Source organism: Sesamum indicum, linkage group LG1 (assembly GCF_000512975.1).
Source record: "Sesamum indicum cultivar Zhongzhi No. 13 linkage group LG1, S_indicum_v1.0, whole genome shotgun sequence".
NCBI lineage: Eukaryota > Viridiplantae > Streptophyta > Magnoliopsida > Lamiales > Pedaliaceae > Sesamum > Sesamum indicum.
The window spans coordinates 7,871,024-7,886,826 of record NC_026145.1 but is presented as its reverse complement, the minus strand read 5'-3'; the positions used below and the strand labels follow the sequence as shown (position 1 = coordinate 7,886,826).

Genomic DNA, 15,803 nt, shown 5'->3' with positions numbered 1-15,803 from the left:
TAAAATATTTATGAAAATGTAATTTTTTCACATTTTTTTTTTTGAATCATCAAAATTAATTTTTGTTTATTTTAAAATTTTGGGTTAGATATGATTTTTCCTTACAAAATGACATTTATTAATTTTGTGGAAAATGTTTGCATAGTTTTGATTAAATTATTTTAGAGTATCCGATATTTGAATTTAATCAGGGTTATTTTCGGCAAACCTTAATTGGATTAAAGTGTTTGTTGGAAATAAAAGGTGTTGATATCCTTTATTAAATGCAAATCTTTGTGGAGGAGCAATACATGTTTTTATTGCATAATTATAGCATAAATGATATTAGATATCTCTTGATATATGTGATGTACAATTTTGTAATATGTAATATTATGAAATGTATTTGATTTACTTATGTGATAAACGAACCAAAGGATGATCCCAAAGCCCATTGAACCCATATCATAGGTATTATATTCTGATTGATGATGGTGACAGCCAGCCAAGACGTACATTCTAGCTCGGGTGGATAGAGCGCCTAAAAAAATAAACAATAATGTCAGATATTATGTTGTGGGCTGATATATAATTGTGGGTATGTGTTACCTCTTACATGTGTTGTTATTATATAACGAATATTTATTGATTGATATTATTGTATTATACTTGACTTGCTGCATATGTATGTATATATATATATATATATATAAACTGATTAGCTATACTTATTGAACAAACAGTTCATTCTTAGCCACATATTTTTAAGATAGGCCATATTGACTAACCATATTCGATTTTGAGCATGTCATTATTCTTATTAGGTGGGTCAACCGTGACATCAGAAGTCGAGAGTTTGGGCTATGTGATAATTAAATACATTAGCTTTTTAACGATTTTGAATTTAAAATTTTATACAACTAGATATTTTGTTATCTCCTTTTTAGTTTGTGTACATGAGTACATCTGTGAAAAGCTTATCATCTCTTATGATAATTATATGTTATATTGATAAAAATATAATTATTTACCGATTAAATAGAAATTTCTTATAAAATAAGTTGTTATAAAGGAACGAGTATAATAATTAATGATAATTAAGTGTAGTAATGTAAGTGGTGCTGCAATTTATTTCTTTGTATCTTTTTATACGCCAGTATTTTTCTACGTATTATAGTTTCTTCCATTAAATTTTTTTATAATTTAATTTTGTTTATAGTTTATTGTTAGGAATTAATATAATATTTCATAATTATTATGACTTTTCTCATCACCAATTCCTATTAACTCATAAAGTAAGTGTTCGTTCTTACTTTATATTTTATTATTTTTAATAATTAAAATTATTTTAAATTTATGTACTTGAATATAGTTTTTTGATGGAAGATAAATTATATAATACAAATAATATATTTAAATAATTTTTTAAATTTTTAGTTTTATTTTTATAAGATTGAATATATGAAAAAGGTGAACTATATATTTAATAGAATATCGTAATTGTTTGAATGTAATCATCATACAAATACAAACAGAGATATATTGTATGTGCAACAAAATATCATTTTCAATTATAATCAAAATTTTAAAATATAATCAAAATAGAGAAAAATTCAAAACTATTACGCCTTACCTATTAAAAATTAAAATTCTATTTTATTTAAAAAAATCTTTACAGTAAAATATATTATAAAAAATAATTATTTAATTTGAAAATATATAAATATACATATAATCGTACATAGCATGAGTTGTCCGCTATGACTAAATAATCCTTATCCATATATGTTTACTTATTTATGTTGATATATAGATAGAGTCCAATATTTATTATGTATCATTTAATAGGAATAATGACACTCATCTTCCCTAAGACTTAGCGTAATTATATATAAATATTATGCGGTTTGAGAAATTACATTTAGCACTATTGAGATTTGCTTCCATCTAACAAATAAGTCCCCTCATTAGTCAAAATTTATTAAATTTGCTGATATTAATAAAAATAAATAAATATTGATATTCACCATCGATTGACTGAGTACTGACTTATTGCAGGTCAAATAACTTTTTTTTTAATTTAAACCGTTATAAGGGTAGTTTAGTCCAAAAACAACCGAAGAAAAAAACGCAAGCAACCACTCTAGAAAAACGTATGAGAGTAATTTGATCATAAAAAAATTTATTCAACCTGCAATAAATCAGGGGTTAATATTGATTTTTACTTTATTTTTTAGTTAATATTAGCAAATTTGGTAAATTTTGATAAATGAAGGGATTTATCTGTTAGATAAAAGTAAATCTCAAGATACTAGATAATTTTTCAAATCATAAAAAATTTACGTATAATTATACCAAACTTTAAGGAAGAAAAGTGTAATTATCCCGATTTAATATGTACGATTAGAGCGTTACCAATTTTACTACCAAAGGGCAACCAACTTTTTTTTTTTTTTTTTCCAGGGCTATCCGGACTGGTATGGGCTAAGGCTGAATTGTGCTTTAATGGGCTTCATTTAAGTTTGGGCCAGACACAATCTTCATGTAATTCAAGGATTCAATAATTTTTCAATTATCGGGCCGTCTTCAAAACTCGTTGAAATATTATCCAACTTAATCATTATGTCTCCTACCAACATTATCAGTCGAGCATTGTCGATCCAATATCTATTCACATAAAGTGACGAATAATATTATCCAATTTAATCGCCATTTCTCCACCAAATTAAGTCGAATTATACGCACACATAAAATAACGGACTATATTTCGATTAGGCTCAAACTAACAGTACAAATTAGCTGCTATAAACTTATAATACATCCACATAAAATGACGAGCTGTAAAATTTAAATTTGAAACGTTATAATGATCAACTAATGATGTGATTTTACATATAGCCCCAATCCGGAGCTATTTAGATGTTCAACTACCAAAAAATACAACATACAACTAATCACGTCCGATGCATTGTGATACAAGAAATTGAATGATGTATAAAAATAAAGCATATGGTATTAATTATTGACAACAGATATGTAAGTACTCTGAGTCCCAACAAATAGTACATGTTGGTGCACTGAGTTAGTTGTATTTAAGTGTCACAATTATTGGAATTTCAAATCAGTTAATTATTATACACTATGATTTTATCATTGTTGTTATTAATTAGTATGTCTTTGTTAGAATTTGTCGTAAAAATTATATTTTTTTTGTTTTGTATATATAGGTCGATAGCATTTTTTATTTTATAACTTATTTTGATATGGTCACAAATAGAAAGCTCAAAATCAAACCCCATTCTGTACTTAATAACCAACTCAAAGGGTACAATAAAGAAAAAAGAGACGAAAGGGGCCTCACAGGCTTCCCCCTAGCAATGGCGGGCATGGCCCAAGAAAACGAAGGCCCAGGAAAGGGACTCATTTATTGGAGGCCCAAAGAGCCCGATTCCACCTTGGTAGACAAATGGGCATACCGTCCAAATGGTCGAATATGATTGAGAGAGGAATATGACGAGAAAGTTTAGAAGGACAGTCCCCTAGCAGAGTAGGACTCTCATCCCATTGAAATCTCCAGATTATGAGAGACTTCAATAGATCTCTCCAACCAAAAAAATAAGGATGCCCAAGATGCTTATCCATTGACAACCGCCTCCTCGGCCCTCTCGAACATTAAACCCCCTCACTACTGGGGGTCTTTGATTATAAAATCAGATTTTAGTCCCCTCAAATAGGAGGACGACTCTCTAAGTATTCAAAAGTAATTTTTTTTTTCGATAAATGTAAATTTCATTAAGTAAATGGTAATACATCAGTACAATACAACATGAAATGCCTAAGCGATCACCATACAATCTGTCATCATACTTCATGATCACTCGTTTTTGTTTATATTATCCTCTTTCAGTATTATTATTTCAAGTACTGATTTGGTCTCGTAGTGCTAACATCGTTTTGCGCATCTTCAAGCTTGCAGGAAACTTTAGCCCACCAAGGAGCTCAAGTCCATCAAATAATTGACCCTTACATTTTGCATGCATCATACAGTATTTACACATTTAGTTTTTTTCTTAACGAATTTAGTCTTGAAAATCTCACATTTAGTAATTTTTTTAATAATCTTAGTCTTGTGTTGACAATTTTATGCTAACAACCTATAATTACAGGACTAAAAATGAGATTACTTCAGTGTGGAGAGGATCAAAATTGTCAACATATAACCAAATTTGTCAAAAAAAAGAACAAATTTGAGATGTTCAAGACTAAATTTAAAAAGAAAAAGAAAAACTAAATATATAAATAGCATAAATTATATGATCAAAACCACTAACAATTTATAATCACAAGATCAAAAATATAATTTTATCAAAATGATAGGTTTTAACACTTTAAGGTGTGATATTTAAATCAGTAAATCCCAATTCCACTTCTTCAATTATTACATTGTTATTATTTCAAACTGCCCTCTTTTCTCTTATTCTCTTCTTCTTCTCTACCCCTTCCAACAATAATTTGTGACCCTATTTTTTCAGTCTCCTTAACAAAATAGGAAAAGAAAATTCGTGCTTGAAAATTTGAGTACCCTATTCCATACGCTACACGCATTTCTAAATAGAGATTTATCCTAACTAAAGTATTTTTTTTTTCCAAACATGGACAAAAATAAAGAAAATATAATTGGGCGGATATCTCAATCAAGTGGAAGAGTTGAAACTTCAAACTCAAAGAACAGAGTCATAGGGTTTCTTTTTTTTTATAAAATAATAATAATAATAAATATTCACCCACCCGATATACGCACACATCGAAGTTCAAACAAGATACCTCCTATAAGAAAGTCTTCACTTCGTTTGGTTTCATTTTGGGTTCATATTCGGGATGTGTCGAAACATGCTCAATATTTGTTTCTTATGTAGAAATATCATATCTTGGTGTTTTTCTCTCTTTAATTAGGCAAAAATATATATATGTCTACACACACACACACACATACACATATATATATAAAAGATACATGATTTGATAATGAACAGTATTTTTTGTCTCCCAAAACACATCATGAAATACTTTATATATACATATATATCAATATATATAAAAAAAATATGATTCACCATGCACGGTGATTTTTGTCTCCCAAAACACAAGATTAAACATACAACACTTATATATATATTAATATATATAAAAAAATATGATTTGACAATGAACAGTGACTGTTTATTTCAAAACACAACATCTTTTAAACCATTTTAAATAATCTCCAAAAATAAATCCAAATATACCACTATCTCCAACACATACTTTTTTATTTTTATTTTTCTCTCTCTATCTCCATAAAACTCGATTAACCATTTCTACAATGTTTTTCGAGGGCTAAAGTTAGGAGTGATTTTACATTTTTTTTTTTTTCTAAATCCTATCGGATCTCCTATTTTTAAGTCATATATATACATTATATGTATAAATCTTTTATTAAATAAATAGTGACATAACATTTATATATATATAGTGTGTATAATAAAATAAATTAAAAGATGGAATAGGATTAAAAATATAATAGAAAATTCAAATAAAGAGTGTTTATAAGGTAGGAGAAAGTGCAGGTTTGCTAAAACTGGCCTTTTCTTGACTACCAAAAAGCAAGAGAGCAATTCCTTTGGTAGTGAACAACAAAAAAAGGAAAAGAAAATGATGGACCACATGAATTCATGAATATGAGATTTATGCTTTTTGCAATTTGTAGATGAATGGTCTTTGTCTTCAATTTGAGGGTCTAAGAGAACTTCACTTTATCCTCTTTCATTATATCATTATAAGTCATCAAGGGAAAAAAAAAAATAAAAGGAAAATCTTTCGAGTACCCCAAAATAAAAAAAAAATTATTGAAACCTTCATTTTGTTTTATTTTTTGATAGGAATAGTTTATTATATCACTTTTTACATTAATTATCAAGATAGATTCAAATTCGCTCGATTGGCATCAAAATCTTGAAATGAATCATCAATTAAAAGCCCAAAATAATTTGATTATTATATAATCTAATTTCGGGATGTGCATTTCGATTAGTCGAACCAAATTAAATCGAATTTTTTATCCGAAATTTGGTTCCCCGATTTTATAACTCGAAAATCAAATCGAATAGATTCGGTTCGGTTAAAATCGAAATCAATTTGATTTTTTGGTTAAAAAAATCGAAAAAACTATTTTTTTAAATTATATATATAAGAAAAAGCATATGAACTGCTCGTGGAATGTTATAGCAGAAACTTCACTTGGTTTTGCAAGGTCAAGCACACAATCAAATAAAAATAAGTAACATTTTTTTATTAGGCATTTAATCAAATACCTTCAAAGCAAAAATTTCTTCTACTTACAAAGAAAGAAAAATTACCTGAGAACGAAGAAGAAAACGAAGGAAGTCACTGGTGGAGGTGTGGTTGCTGCCACCGACTGGAGAGTGGAGAGAGCGGTGGAGAAGGAGAAGACTCAAAAGAAGAGAACTGGGTGCTGATGCGTCGACCCTCTGTGTTTTCTTCGTTTCTCATTTTTCATTCTTTTCTTTCTCTTTTACTTATCTTTATTTTATATTATATTATTATTAATATTAATATATAATAATATATTTTAATATAATATAAATAATAAAAATAAATTTGATTTTCGATTCAATTCAGTCAGCACGGTGACAAAAGACCAAATCGATAAATCGAATTAAAAAAAAAAAACCGAAAACCAAATCAATTTTTTTGGTTCAATTTTCGATTTTAACCGAATTTTCGATTCGACCAGTTCAACTGAACTTTAACACCCCTAATCCAATTTCAAACTTAAGGTTCATAATAATTTTGGGTTTTTGTATTTTCAAGATAATAAATTCGTAAACTCATACTAAATTTGAGCCTTATGCATCTTGAAGGATCGATCTAAGATGATTACGAATATCCTCTTTGGATTGGGTAGTTATGCCAAAGCGTGTTCAAGTACACCCCCTGATAATTAATGAATCCATATCAAAATTTACGGTGTTCAAAGTCAATAGAAGTGAGTCCAAATTGCAAATTCAAAGCCTGCTGGTGTCTATGCAAACAAGCCTTCACCATACACAAGTCATTACATATCGCATTTCACACTACATATAAGACATAACACACAACAAATCAAAGGATCTAAGTCCGAAAGTACTCTCTGTCACAATGAAACACTACAATTATGAAGATTCCACGTCTTTCTTGGCATCAAATCTTCAAGTCTTGATACCAAATTACAAGATAATACTAATTTGCTCCATAAATTCGACGGTGATTACACACACATCGAGAACAAGTTTCAAACTCTTGGATCGATATTCTAAGCGATGAATTATGGAGCTATCTTTGTACAGAGATTGCATCCACTTTTCATTTCAATCAAAATATCAACAATTCTAAAGCGATAATACATAAATATATATATATGTATATTAAAAATAAAGAAATTACTATTAAAGCAAATTAATATCCATATTAATAGGACTTTCAGAGCTCGACTTGAACTCGATTCGATTAGTACAAAAATAATAAAATATGAAAGTATCAAATTCCTCGAGTTTGATTCATATTTGATCCAATTAAAGCTTGTTCGAGTTCAATTAGATCAGTAATCAAACCAAACTCAAGTACAATATTTCAAACTTGATATTAATTCAAATAAGTTTGATAATGATGCATTCGAATTGACTCGAATTATTTACATCCATATTTACAAATATGGACAAGTTTGAGATTCTACAAAAATATCGAATCATTTGACATTGCTCGTTGAAACAACGACCAATAGTCGTTGTGCTATGGTTAATTAGTATTCATTATGGATTTTTAATTTTAACCGTAGTGAAAAGCCATATTTCTTCTAATGGACTAAAGTTTCGAAATTTATCATCAGAACGAGGGAGTGTTTGCAGAGAGCTTCGAAAAAAGTGTTTTTCAACTTTTAGATTCAAACAAATAGGGAAAATTATTTGTTTAGTACTTTAAGTTTGTATGCTATTAATTTCAATCCTTTAGATTTAAGTCAAAAGCTATTAGTTGCTTTGACTTTTTGTAAATAAATTACACTCCGTTTTATACTAATTTACCCTTATTAACACAATCTTAATTCGACTTTACCCTTTTTAATTTATTTTCAAAATTGCTCATCTAAAGTTGATGTTAGAATTTTCAAATAATTTAAATAAATTATGACTAACAAAATTTATACTTTGACATATTTAATATTTCAAATTGTTTATATTTTATTTTCTATATTATTTGATATTAATCCTTTATCATAAAACATATAAATTAAATTACTATAATTTAAAAAAATATATTTTTTTGGCAATTGTGAAATTTTATTTATTGTGTATGAATAAACAATTATATTACATATATAGTGGGAGCTTATTGAATTAAAACATTCATTTTTTATTAGTATTTTATATTTTATAATATAAATTTTAAATATGAGATATACTAATTGAGAAAAAAAATTAAAGAAAAAATAATATTATTATCAAAATACAACTGCAGATATTGAGCAAAATTAGCATATTTTTAACATATGGGGACAAACTAATCTTTAATTAATTAAACTTATTTTAGAATGTTTCTTCCCCTAAAGACTACGCAGTTTAGCTTTTATCTTTTTTTTATTATTTTTTTATAAATACTATCCACTTTTAATTCTATTATAACTTTCAATTTTTCTGTAAAATTAAATCATTATTATAAAAGTAGAAGTTTTCACGACCACTCTACAACTCTCAATGTTTTTAATATGCGTTGTACTGCCAGTTGATCTCAAAGAAGAATTTGTCGTAAATTAACATTACAGAGTACTTTAGATACCTAAATTTTTAGATTATTTTTAATCCAATGCAAGTATTCTGAATTATAAGAAAAAACAAAAAAACAATTTAGTGTAAATCAAACTCGATCGAATCAAATCAATTTTAAAATAAGTATAAGATACTTGTTATATAATTGATCACTTTTCTATGATAATCACAGGACAGATTTGGTTCAAGTGCGGCCAAATTCGGCCAATAGTATTGCAATTGCAGAATAAGCGTCCATTGGAGCAACAAAAAGCCTTTCATCGTATACCTAACACCAAATTTCAGACATTTTATGTACACCACAATCAGCAAATTCATCTTCACCCACAAAAAAAACAAAAGAGAAAAACATAAACTGCTGCTTTTAATTTTCACCACATGATCCATTTTTTGTTGGGAATTCTTGCAATCATCCAGCCAAATCATGAAGCAACTGTGCACCCATCAAATTCCTGTACGGCAAATTCTGGTTTTCACTGTCCAAGAGTGAGTACTGATGAACTGTTTGGCAATCTTCCATGTTGTCTGATGATCTAGGGTAGAAAAGAGAGCTCTGGGTCGCCGGCGAGAATGCTAAGCTCACCCCGCCACTTGCACCGTTCTGCTGCAACCCCAATGTCAAAGACACACCACTTCCGCCTCCGTAAGATACGGTGGCGCCGCCGGCCTGTTGGCTGTATGATGAGAAGTCAAATTGCATTGAAGTACCGTATTCCTCCCCAACTCTACTGAAAGAGCTTTCCTGGTGGTGATGATGATGATCACTCCCGAGGGATTTATCCGGTGCTTTTGGATCATTTTTCCCTGGATTGTTGATTATGGAAGAGAGGTAATCAGAATCTATTCTGATCAGTTGATCTTGGGTCGGTTTCTGATCATCGTTCCCCGGCGGAGGATTTTGATTGCCATTTTCATGATGATTGGCGGCGCCGTCCAATTCTCCCATGTCTTCTCCCTCCTTCAGATCCTCCAAGTACATCTCCTCCACCATGGGCTTCCATAGCCTCACTCTCGCATTGATGAACCAGTTGGAAACCTGGCCAAGAAATCAAGAGAGCGGCGTTGATCAAATGATGACAAGAGAATAACGCCAGAAACAGCTTTTTCAAGAATTAGTTTAATCCAGGAGATATATTTTAAGAAGATTTGCCTCCCTTGATTGCATAAATAAATAAATTGATGATCAAGATCTTGATTAGAATAATCCATGGAAGAAAGGGACTTGCCTGGCTTCTGGAGAGGCCTGTTTGGCGGGCTAAAATGTGTTTATCTACATCACTCGGATACCTGCAGCAGGTTGGAATGAAATTAAACCAAGTACTTGAGATATAGTTGGAAGTTAATGCTTTGCCAGGTTGTACTTTTTACTCACAGCAGGGAGAAAAAAGTTGGGTGGATGAGAGTGGGATAGAGGGATACTGGGGTCCTATGAATGTCGCAACACAACCAATTATCCTCACAAAATTATAACATAAGGATGCAATAAAGTTAAGCCAGTGATTGAGACAAGAAGCAAGAACCTCAGAAATGTTTGATTATTAACACAGTTAATTATTTGCATTTTTTGAGAAAGACTAGTTCATGAGATAATGAGATGGGATTGTGAGTTACGGGTGGAGGAAGTGCTCGAAGAGCCAAGAGCGGAGGACGGAGACCGATCTCTCCGGTAGGCCGCGTTGGGGTCTCCATGGAGGGTTTTCAATCATGCTCATTTGCTGGAATGCTCTTTGTTGCCTTAGTGTTTGATCAAGAATTCGTAGTCTTGGTGTCTCCCCTTTGGTTGTGCCTGGTGCAGCACTATCCTTCTCTCCCATTGCCTTTTTTATGGCCTTAATTTGACTCAAAATTCCATCTTTTAGGCATTTGAAGTGCCGGGACATGGCCCTGGAAGCCATGGCGGAATACACTTGTGCCGATCCATTTCCAGCCACCGATTCAAATGATTGCACCACAGCCTTCATCTGATCACGGTAGTGCTTGTACCTTCTATCAACCTACACCAACGGAAACTTATATTTAGCAGATTGAAGCCTGAAAATGAACTTGGAACTGGAAACTTGTGATATTGTCCCCATGTGAGCATTAATGGAGAGACTTAAAACTCTCGGCCTACCACCGTGGAATCGACAACTGAGCAAGAACACAGACAAACATATGATGCTCCTGTAATAAAAACAAGACATACATACAAATATACCTCGTCCAGCATCTGGAGCAACTTGGTCTTTCTTTTCTGCAACTCAAGCAAGTCAAATGATGAGTAAAATGACTGCTTCTTCACATCATCACTCTCATCATCTTCCAATCCACTGCACTTCTGAACCTTAAGCTTTGAGGTTTTATCACTTCCAAGATTGCAGAACTCAGTGAGAAGCTCCTGAGCAGGGCCCAAATACTTAGAGTTTCTTGGCTGAAACTGAGCAGTAGTGGCAGTGTTCACAGACCTGGAACTTGAGGGCCCAAACCTGAAATCATCATTCAGTCTAAGTGCAAAAGACTGCAGGCCGAGATTATTAGATGAGCTGAGAGAGAGTGAGAGGCCGTGACTTGGCCTCTCATGATGATGATGATCTCCAAGAACAGCACACCTCAAAGAAGGATCTTGATGATCATGATCTTCAACAAGCAATAATCTGTTCATGTGATGATGATGATGATGGTTCCAGGCTGATGAATTCACCATGAGGGTCCCATTGGTTGAGTCTTGATGATAAACTGAGGTGTTTTCACTCTGTGGGCTGATCAAAACACTGTTCTTTGATGGAAACCCTATCATTCCCATGCTTGTTGTCAAGTTGTAGATGTCTGGGTTGGATTCAAAGCTTTGCAACTGGCTCAAAAGATGGGTTTGGATGTTTGGGTTTCCAGTTGAAGATGCATCATCAGAATAGCAGTATCCAGTAGATGTCACTCCACCTGCACCAGCCATACATATATATTAGATGTCACTCCACCTGCACCAGCCATACAATACATATATATATATATATATGTATGTATATACTCACAGATCTTCTTCTTCTTCCAATCCCTCTTTCTTCTTCAAAATCAATCAGTCAAGATCCAAACCCCCATCATCATAAAACACTCAGCCAATAACCAAAAATTTTAATCAAAACCAATCAAACAAGAAACTTGTGTGTGTGTGTGTGAGAGAGAGAAAGAGAGAGGTGAAGATGGTTCTTGAGAGAGAGAGAGAGGATATATAGATATTGGTGGGTGGAGAAGGAAGCAAAAATGGGGCTTGCTTTTGCTTTTTTTTCTTTTTTAAAAATTTCTTCTTTTGCCTTTCTCAGAAGTGTACTCTTAATAACCCCAACAAGAAAAGGGAAAGACAAGCCATGATCAGACCAAAACCTAGGAGGAAGGAACGAAGATAACAACACACTACTACACATCTCATCTCATCTAAAAAATCAAAGGGCTCTCCTTCAACTTCAACCCACCACACTCATCATCTTCCTCTCTTTCTCTCTCCTCTCTCTAAAACCAAGAAGTGGGTCAATGCAAAAATTGTTGTACATATAGAGTGACGGAGTCAAGGGGGGGCTGGTAGGAGTAGCCGTCCTCTCAACTCTATATATATAAGCACTGTATATATATGAGCCTAAATATATGAACTATTAATTATTATACCCCCTATAAACAGATAAATTCTTTTTCTATATAATTCACTAAAAATATCTCTTCGCCCCCCACTTAAATTTCTAATTTTCTTATGCATGTGTATGCCTGTGAAAAATAAAATTTTCATCCCATAATTTAAGATTTGCGTACTTTTATTCTCATTTAATTATAAGATTTTTATTTTTAATTTCATAAATTTTAAAAAGTCTCACTTTTGATCATCTGACAGCCTTTCATTAGTTACCCTCTCGCCGGACAACTTAACAGCCTTTTTCCTGTCAAATAGATAATAAAAAATTATTTTTTAAATTTATAGGACCAAAATGAAAATTTGAACAAAAAAAAGTGTACAAATTATAAGGTAAGAAATGCGAAATGCTTTTTCCCCAGCTCGTTAGACACAAATATAAACCCCCAGCTATTTGTCATTTAGTTTAGATTCGTATATCTAAAAATAGGGTTTTCAAATTCCAAATAATATTTTTTTTGAATTTATTTGGATAAGTATATATATATTTCAAAATTTTCAACTCTCACTTTTTAACTATATTTTATGAAAAGCTCAAATATATTTTTTTTCTCCTCTAATTTAGGTCATTTGACATTTTTCATCCTTTAACTTTCTAAATTATCATTTTAGTCATATATCTTTTTAGCTTTTGTAATGTAAGTTTTTTTTTTCCCCCATCAAATTTCACCATTCTCGTTGGAAAAATATATGTGCATCTCACGTGTCCTTTTTGAATTGAGGTTATTGTTCCTATTGTCTCATTATTGCAGGTAGTTTTGCTCTTTAACTTTCTAGAACAACATTTTTGGTCCTGCATATATAGTTCTAATTTCGTGATTCTTGTCTTTTTCTTTGTCGGAGTTCACTCTTTCTCTTCGATAGAAGTGGACTCCAAAATAACTGAAATTGTAAAAACTAAAAAAATACAACACCAAAATGCTATTCTAAAATATTAAAGAATAAAAACATAAAATAATTTAACTTACGACATAACAAATAATAAAAAAAATTAATCTTTTAACATGAAATCAATTTTTTACAAATCCCAATCCTTTTATCCCCATCATGTAGTCCGAAAAGTCAAATCAAATAAAAAAAAATGATTTAGACTTTTAAAATGCTTAAATACAAATTTAATGAAATGAGTTGATTTAATGAGAATTAGTGTGTGTGGGGTGTGAATGCAGGAGAAGAAGATGGTCCTAAGCCTAGCACACATGCTATGTTTCCTGCTGTGGGGCTTCGTCAGTGTCCGTACTTGTTTTACTTTGTCCGAGAAACATTTTTCAGTACTCATGAATGCCTACAACGTAACTGCTAATCCCCAGAACTGGAGCTAAACTGTAACGGCAGCAGGTTTTTCTTTTCAGACAGGATTCTGCCTGCTTCCTCTACATGTTTTATTGTGCTTCTGACAATATAATATTCAATGCAGACAAAACCCCCCACCCCAAACCCGACCCCGGAGAGAGAGATTGGTTTTTTTTTTTAAATTACTTTTATGTAAATATATATTAATTATAAGAATATTTTATACGTATTCTCTGAGATGTAATACAAGATAAAATAGAAATTCTGACCTTTGATGCACGGACATGAACACGACATAGCATGGCATGGATATTACGGCATGTAATTTTAATAAACAATTAGGACATGATGATATTCGAATATGGCTATCTTTAAATAATTAGATTTATAAATCTAACTATAATGAGAAAAACATTCATTATTCCATGTGTATTGTCGGATGTAAGTAATGTGATTTGTAAATTATGATTTTCTTGAAAGTAAAATAAGAGCGTATATACTATTTTTCAATTGAACTAATTAAAGAACTATCCAATTTTTTCCAACACTTAAAATTCATAAAACATGTATTAAAATAATTATCGTGTCTAAGACATATATATCGAACGCACTGCAGATTATATCCGTATCACGTCCTTTCTGCATCGATGCGTATCCTTCTCTGGTCATACATTCTCTTGTTAAATTCTGGACACGCTAGCTAAATGATATGCCCATCCCAAATGTGTCCGTCTCATATTAGTATATATCAGTGTTTAAAAACACTGTATAGAATAATTTTTTGAAGTGTGAATGCATTATTAAAACGAAACTGAAAGTGGGGGTGGGTGGGGGGAGAAGGAAGAAATAGGAATGAGATGCAAAATGAGAGGGTGTGGAGAGGAGATGAGGTGGTCCATGTTTTTCCAACTAATTCTAATTAAAACAAAGCCCTCTTACTCCACCAAGCACATCTTCTTTCTACATGGGACCATTACGTTATGTATAGCATCTTCTTTTCTTACAACATTTTTCCAATGTGACAAACCCCAAAACATTTTCACATGTACAACTATTTAGTCAAGATAGGACAATATTGGCCCTTCATTTGTCCATCTCAATATTTGTACATACATACATATATTGGGATTTTATTTATCAACTTGTTTCATCATACATTTATATATATATATATATATATATATAATATCGTATACTATAAAATTAAATTTGTGACGGACTATCTTGTTGGATTATATGGTCTCTCTCCACTTCAGGTTGCGGTAACTATTCTTTTTTTGTTTTGGTGGGAGGAGATGTGGGCGTTAATTTTATAATTCAATACACAAGAAAATTATTATAAATAAAAAGTATATGTTGATGTGTAAATGTTGGTACAATCTCTATTTAATCATCTTATTCTTTTCTGCAAGAATGTATTCGATAAATTCGAAAGTAAAATCTTCTTATAGATTTCACTTTGACTTGGTTTGAATTTCTATAACGTTAATTCGAGAACTTACGCTAGTAATCTCGAATTAGACACTATACATAGTCTTGACTTTGGATTGGAGGATTTGAAAGTGAATTTGCCACTTGAATCCTTTTCAAAATATATTTGAATATTTATAATGTTAATTCGAGGGCTTACCGCTTGTAATATCGAATTAAACGCTATAACTTGTTATGCACCTTTGACGAACGACTCGATCTCCGCTTTGAGCGTTTTGGATATTCTTTAACTTGAGAAACTTCATAGAAAGAATTATTTATCATCCTTCGCTTGCTTGAGTCTTCATTCTCCAGCTCTGTGTGTTTTGAATGAGCTCCATGGACCGCTTTATATGAATTTTTAAAGAGGTGTAGTTGAGATGCTCTTGAACATCTTTCTGTACTGTCTCTTTATAATTTGATTTAAAAATATAAATACACCAAATATTTGACAAGACATAATTGGTTAATTTAACATTATCTCTTTAGTATTTGTAATTTAATTTTAAAAGAGATAAATATCAAATTATTTGTCTTTAGTTGATTGG

The 15,803-nt window shown here is 31.2% G+C and overlaps 1 protein-coding gene across 1 annotated transcript; it reads right to left on the bottom strand.

The window, feature by feature from the left end:
- Positions 9,016 to 12,373, bottom strand: LOC105158181 (homeobox protein BEL1 homolog). The gene is made up of 5 exons (XM_011074836.2): positions 11,792 to 12,373; positions 11,035 to 11,753; positions 10,449 to 10,831; positions 10,064 to 10,124; positions 9,016 to 9,873 (listed from the first exon to the last, which is right to left on the bottom strand). Exons 1-5 carry the CDS (start codon positions 11,811 to 11,813, stop codon positions 9,247 to 9,249), a joined length of 1,812 nt encoding a protein of 603 aa, XP_011073138.1. The 5' UTR covers positions 11,814 to 12,373; the 3' UTR covers positions 9,016 to 9,246.

What these genes read in the sequence shown, in the direction of transcription:
- LOC105158181 (XM_011074836.2), bottom strand. Translation starts at nt 11,813, where the DNA reads ATGTATTGTATGGCTGGTGCAG. An exon ending in TTCGAGCACTTCCTCCACCC is followed by an intron (nt 10,125 to 10,448) that starts GTAACTCACAAT and finishes AACCTGCTGCAG; the next exon opens with GTATCCGAGTGATGTAGATA. An exon ending in CAGGCCTCTCCAGAAGCCAG is followed by an intron (nt 9,874 to 10,063) that starts GCAAGTCCCTTT and finishes TTTCTTGGCCAG; the next exon opens with GTTTCCAACTGGTTCATCAA.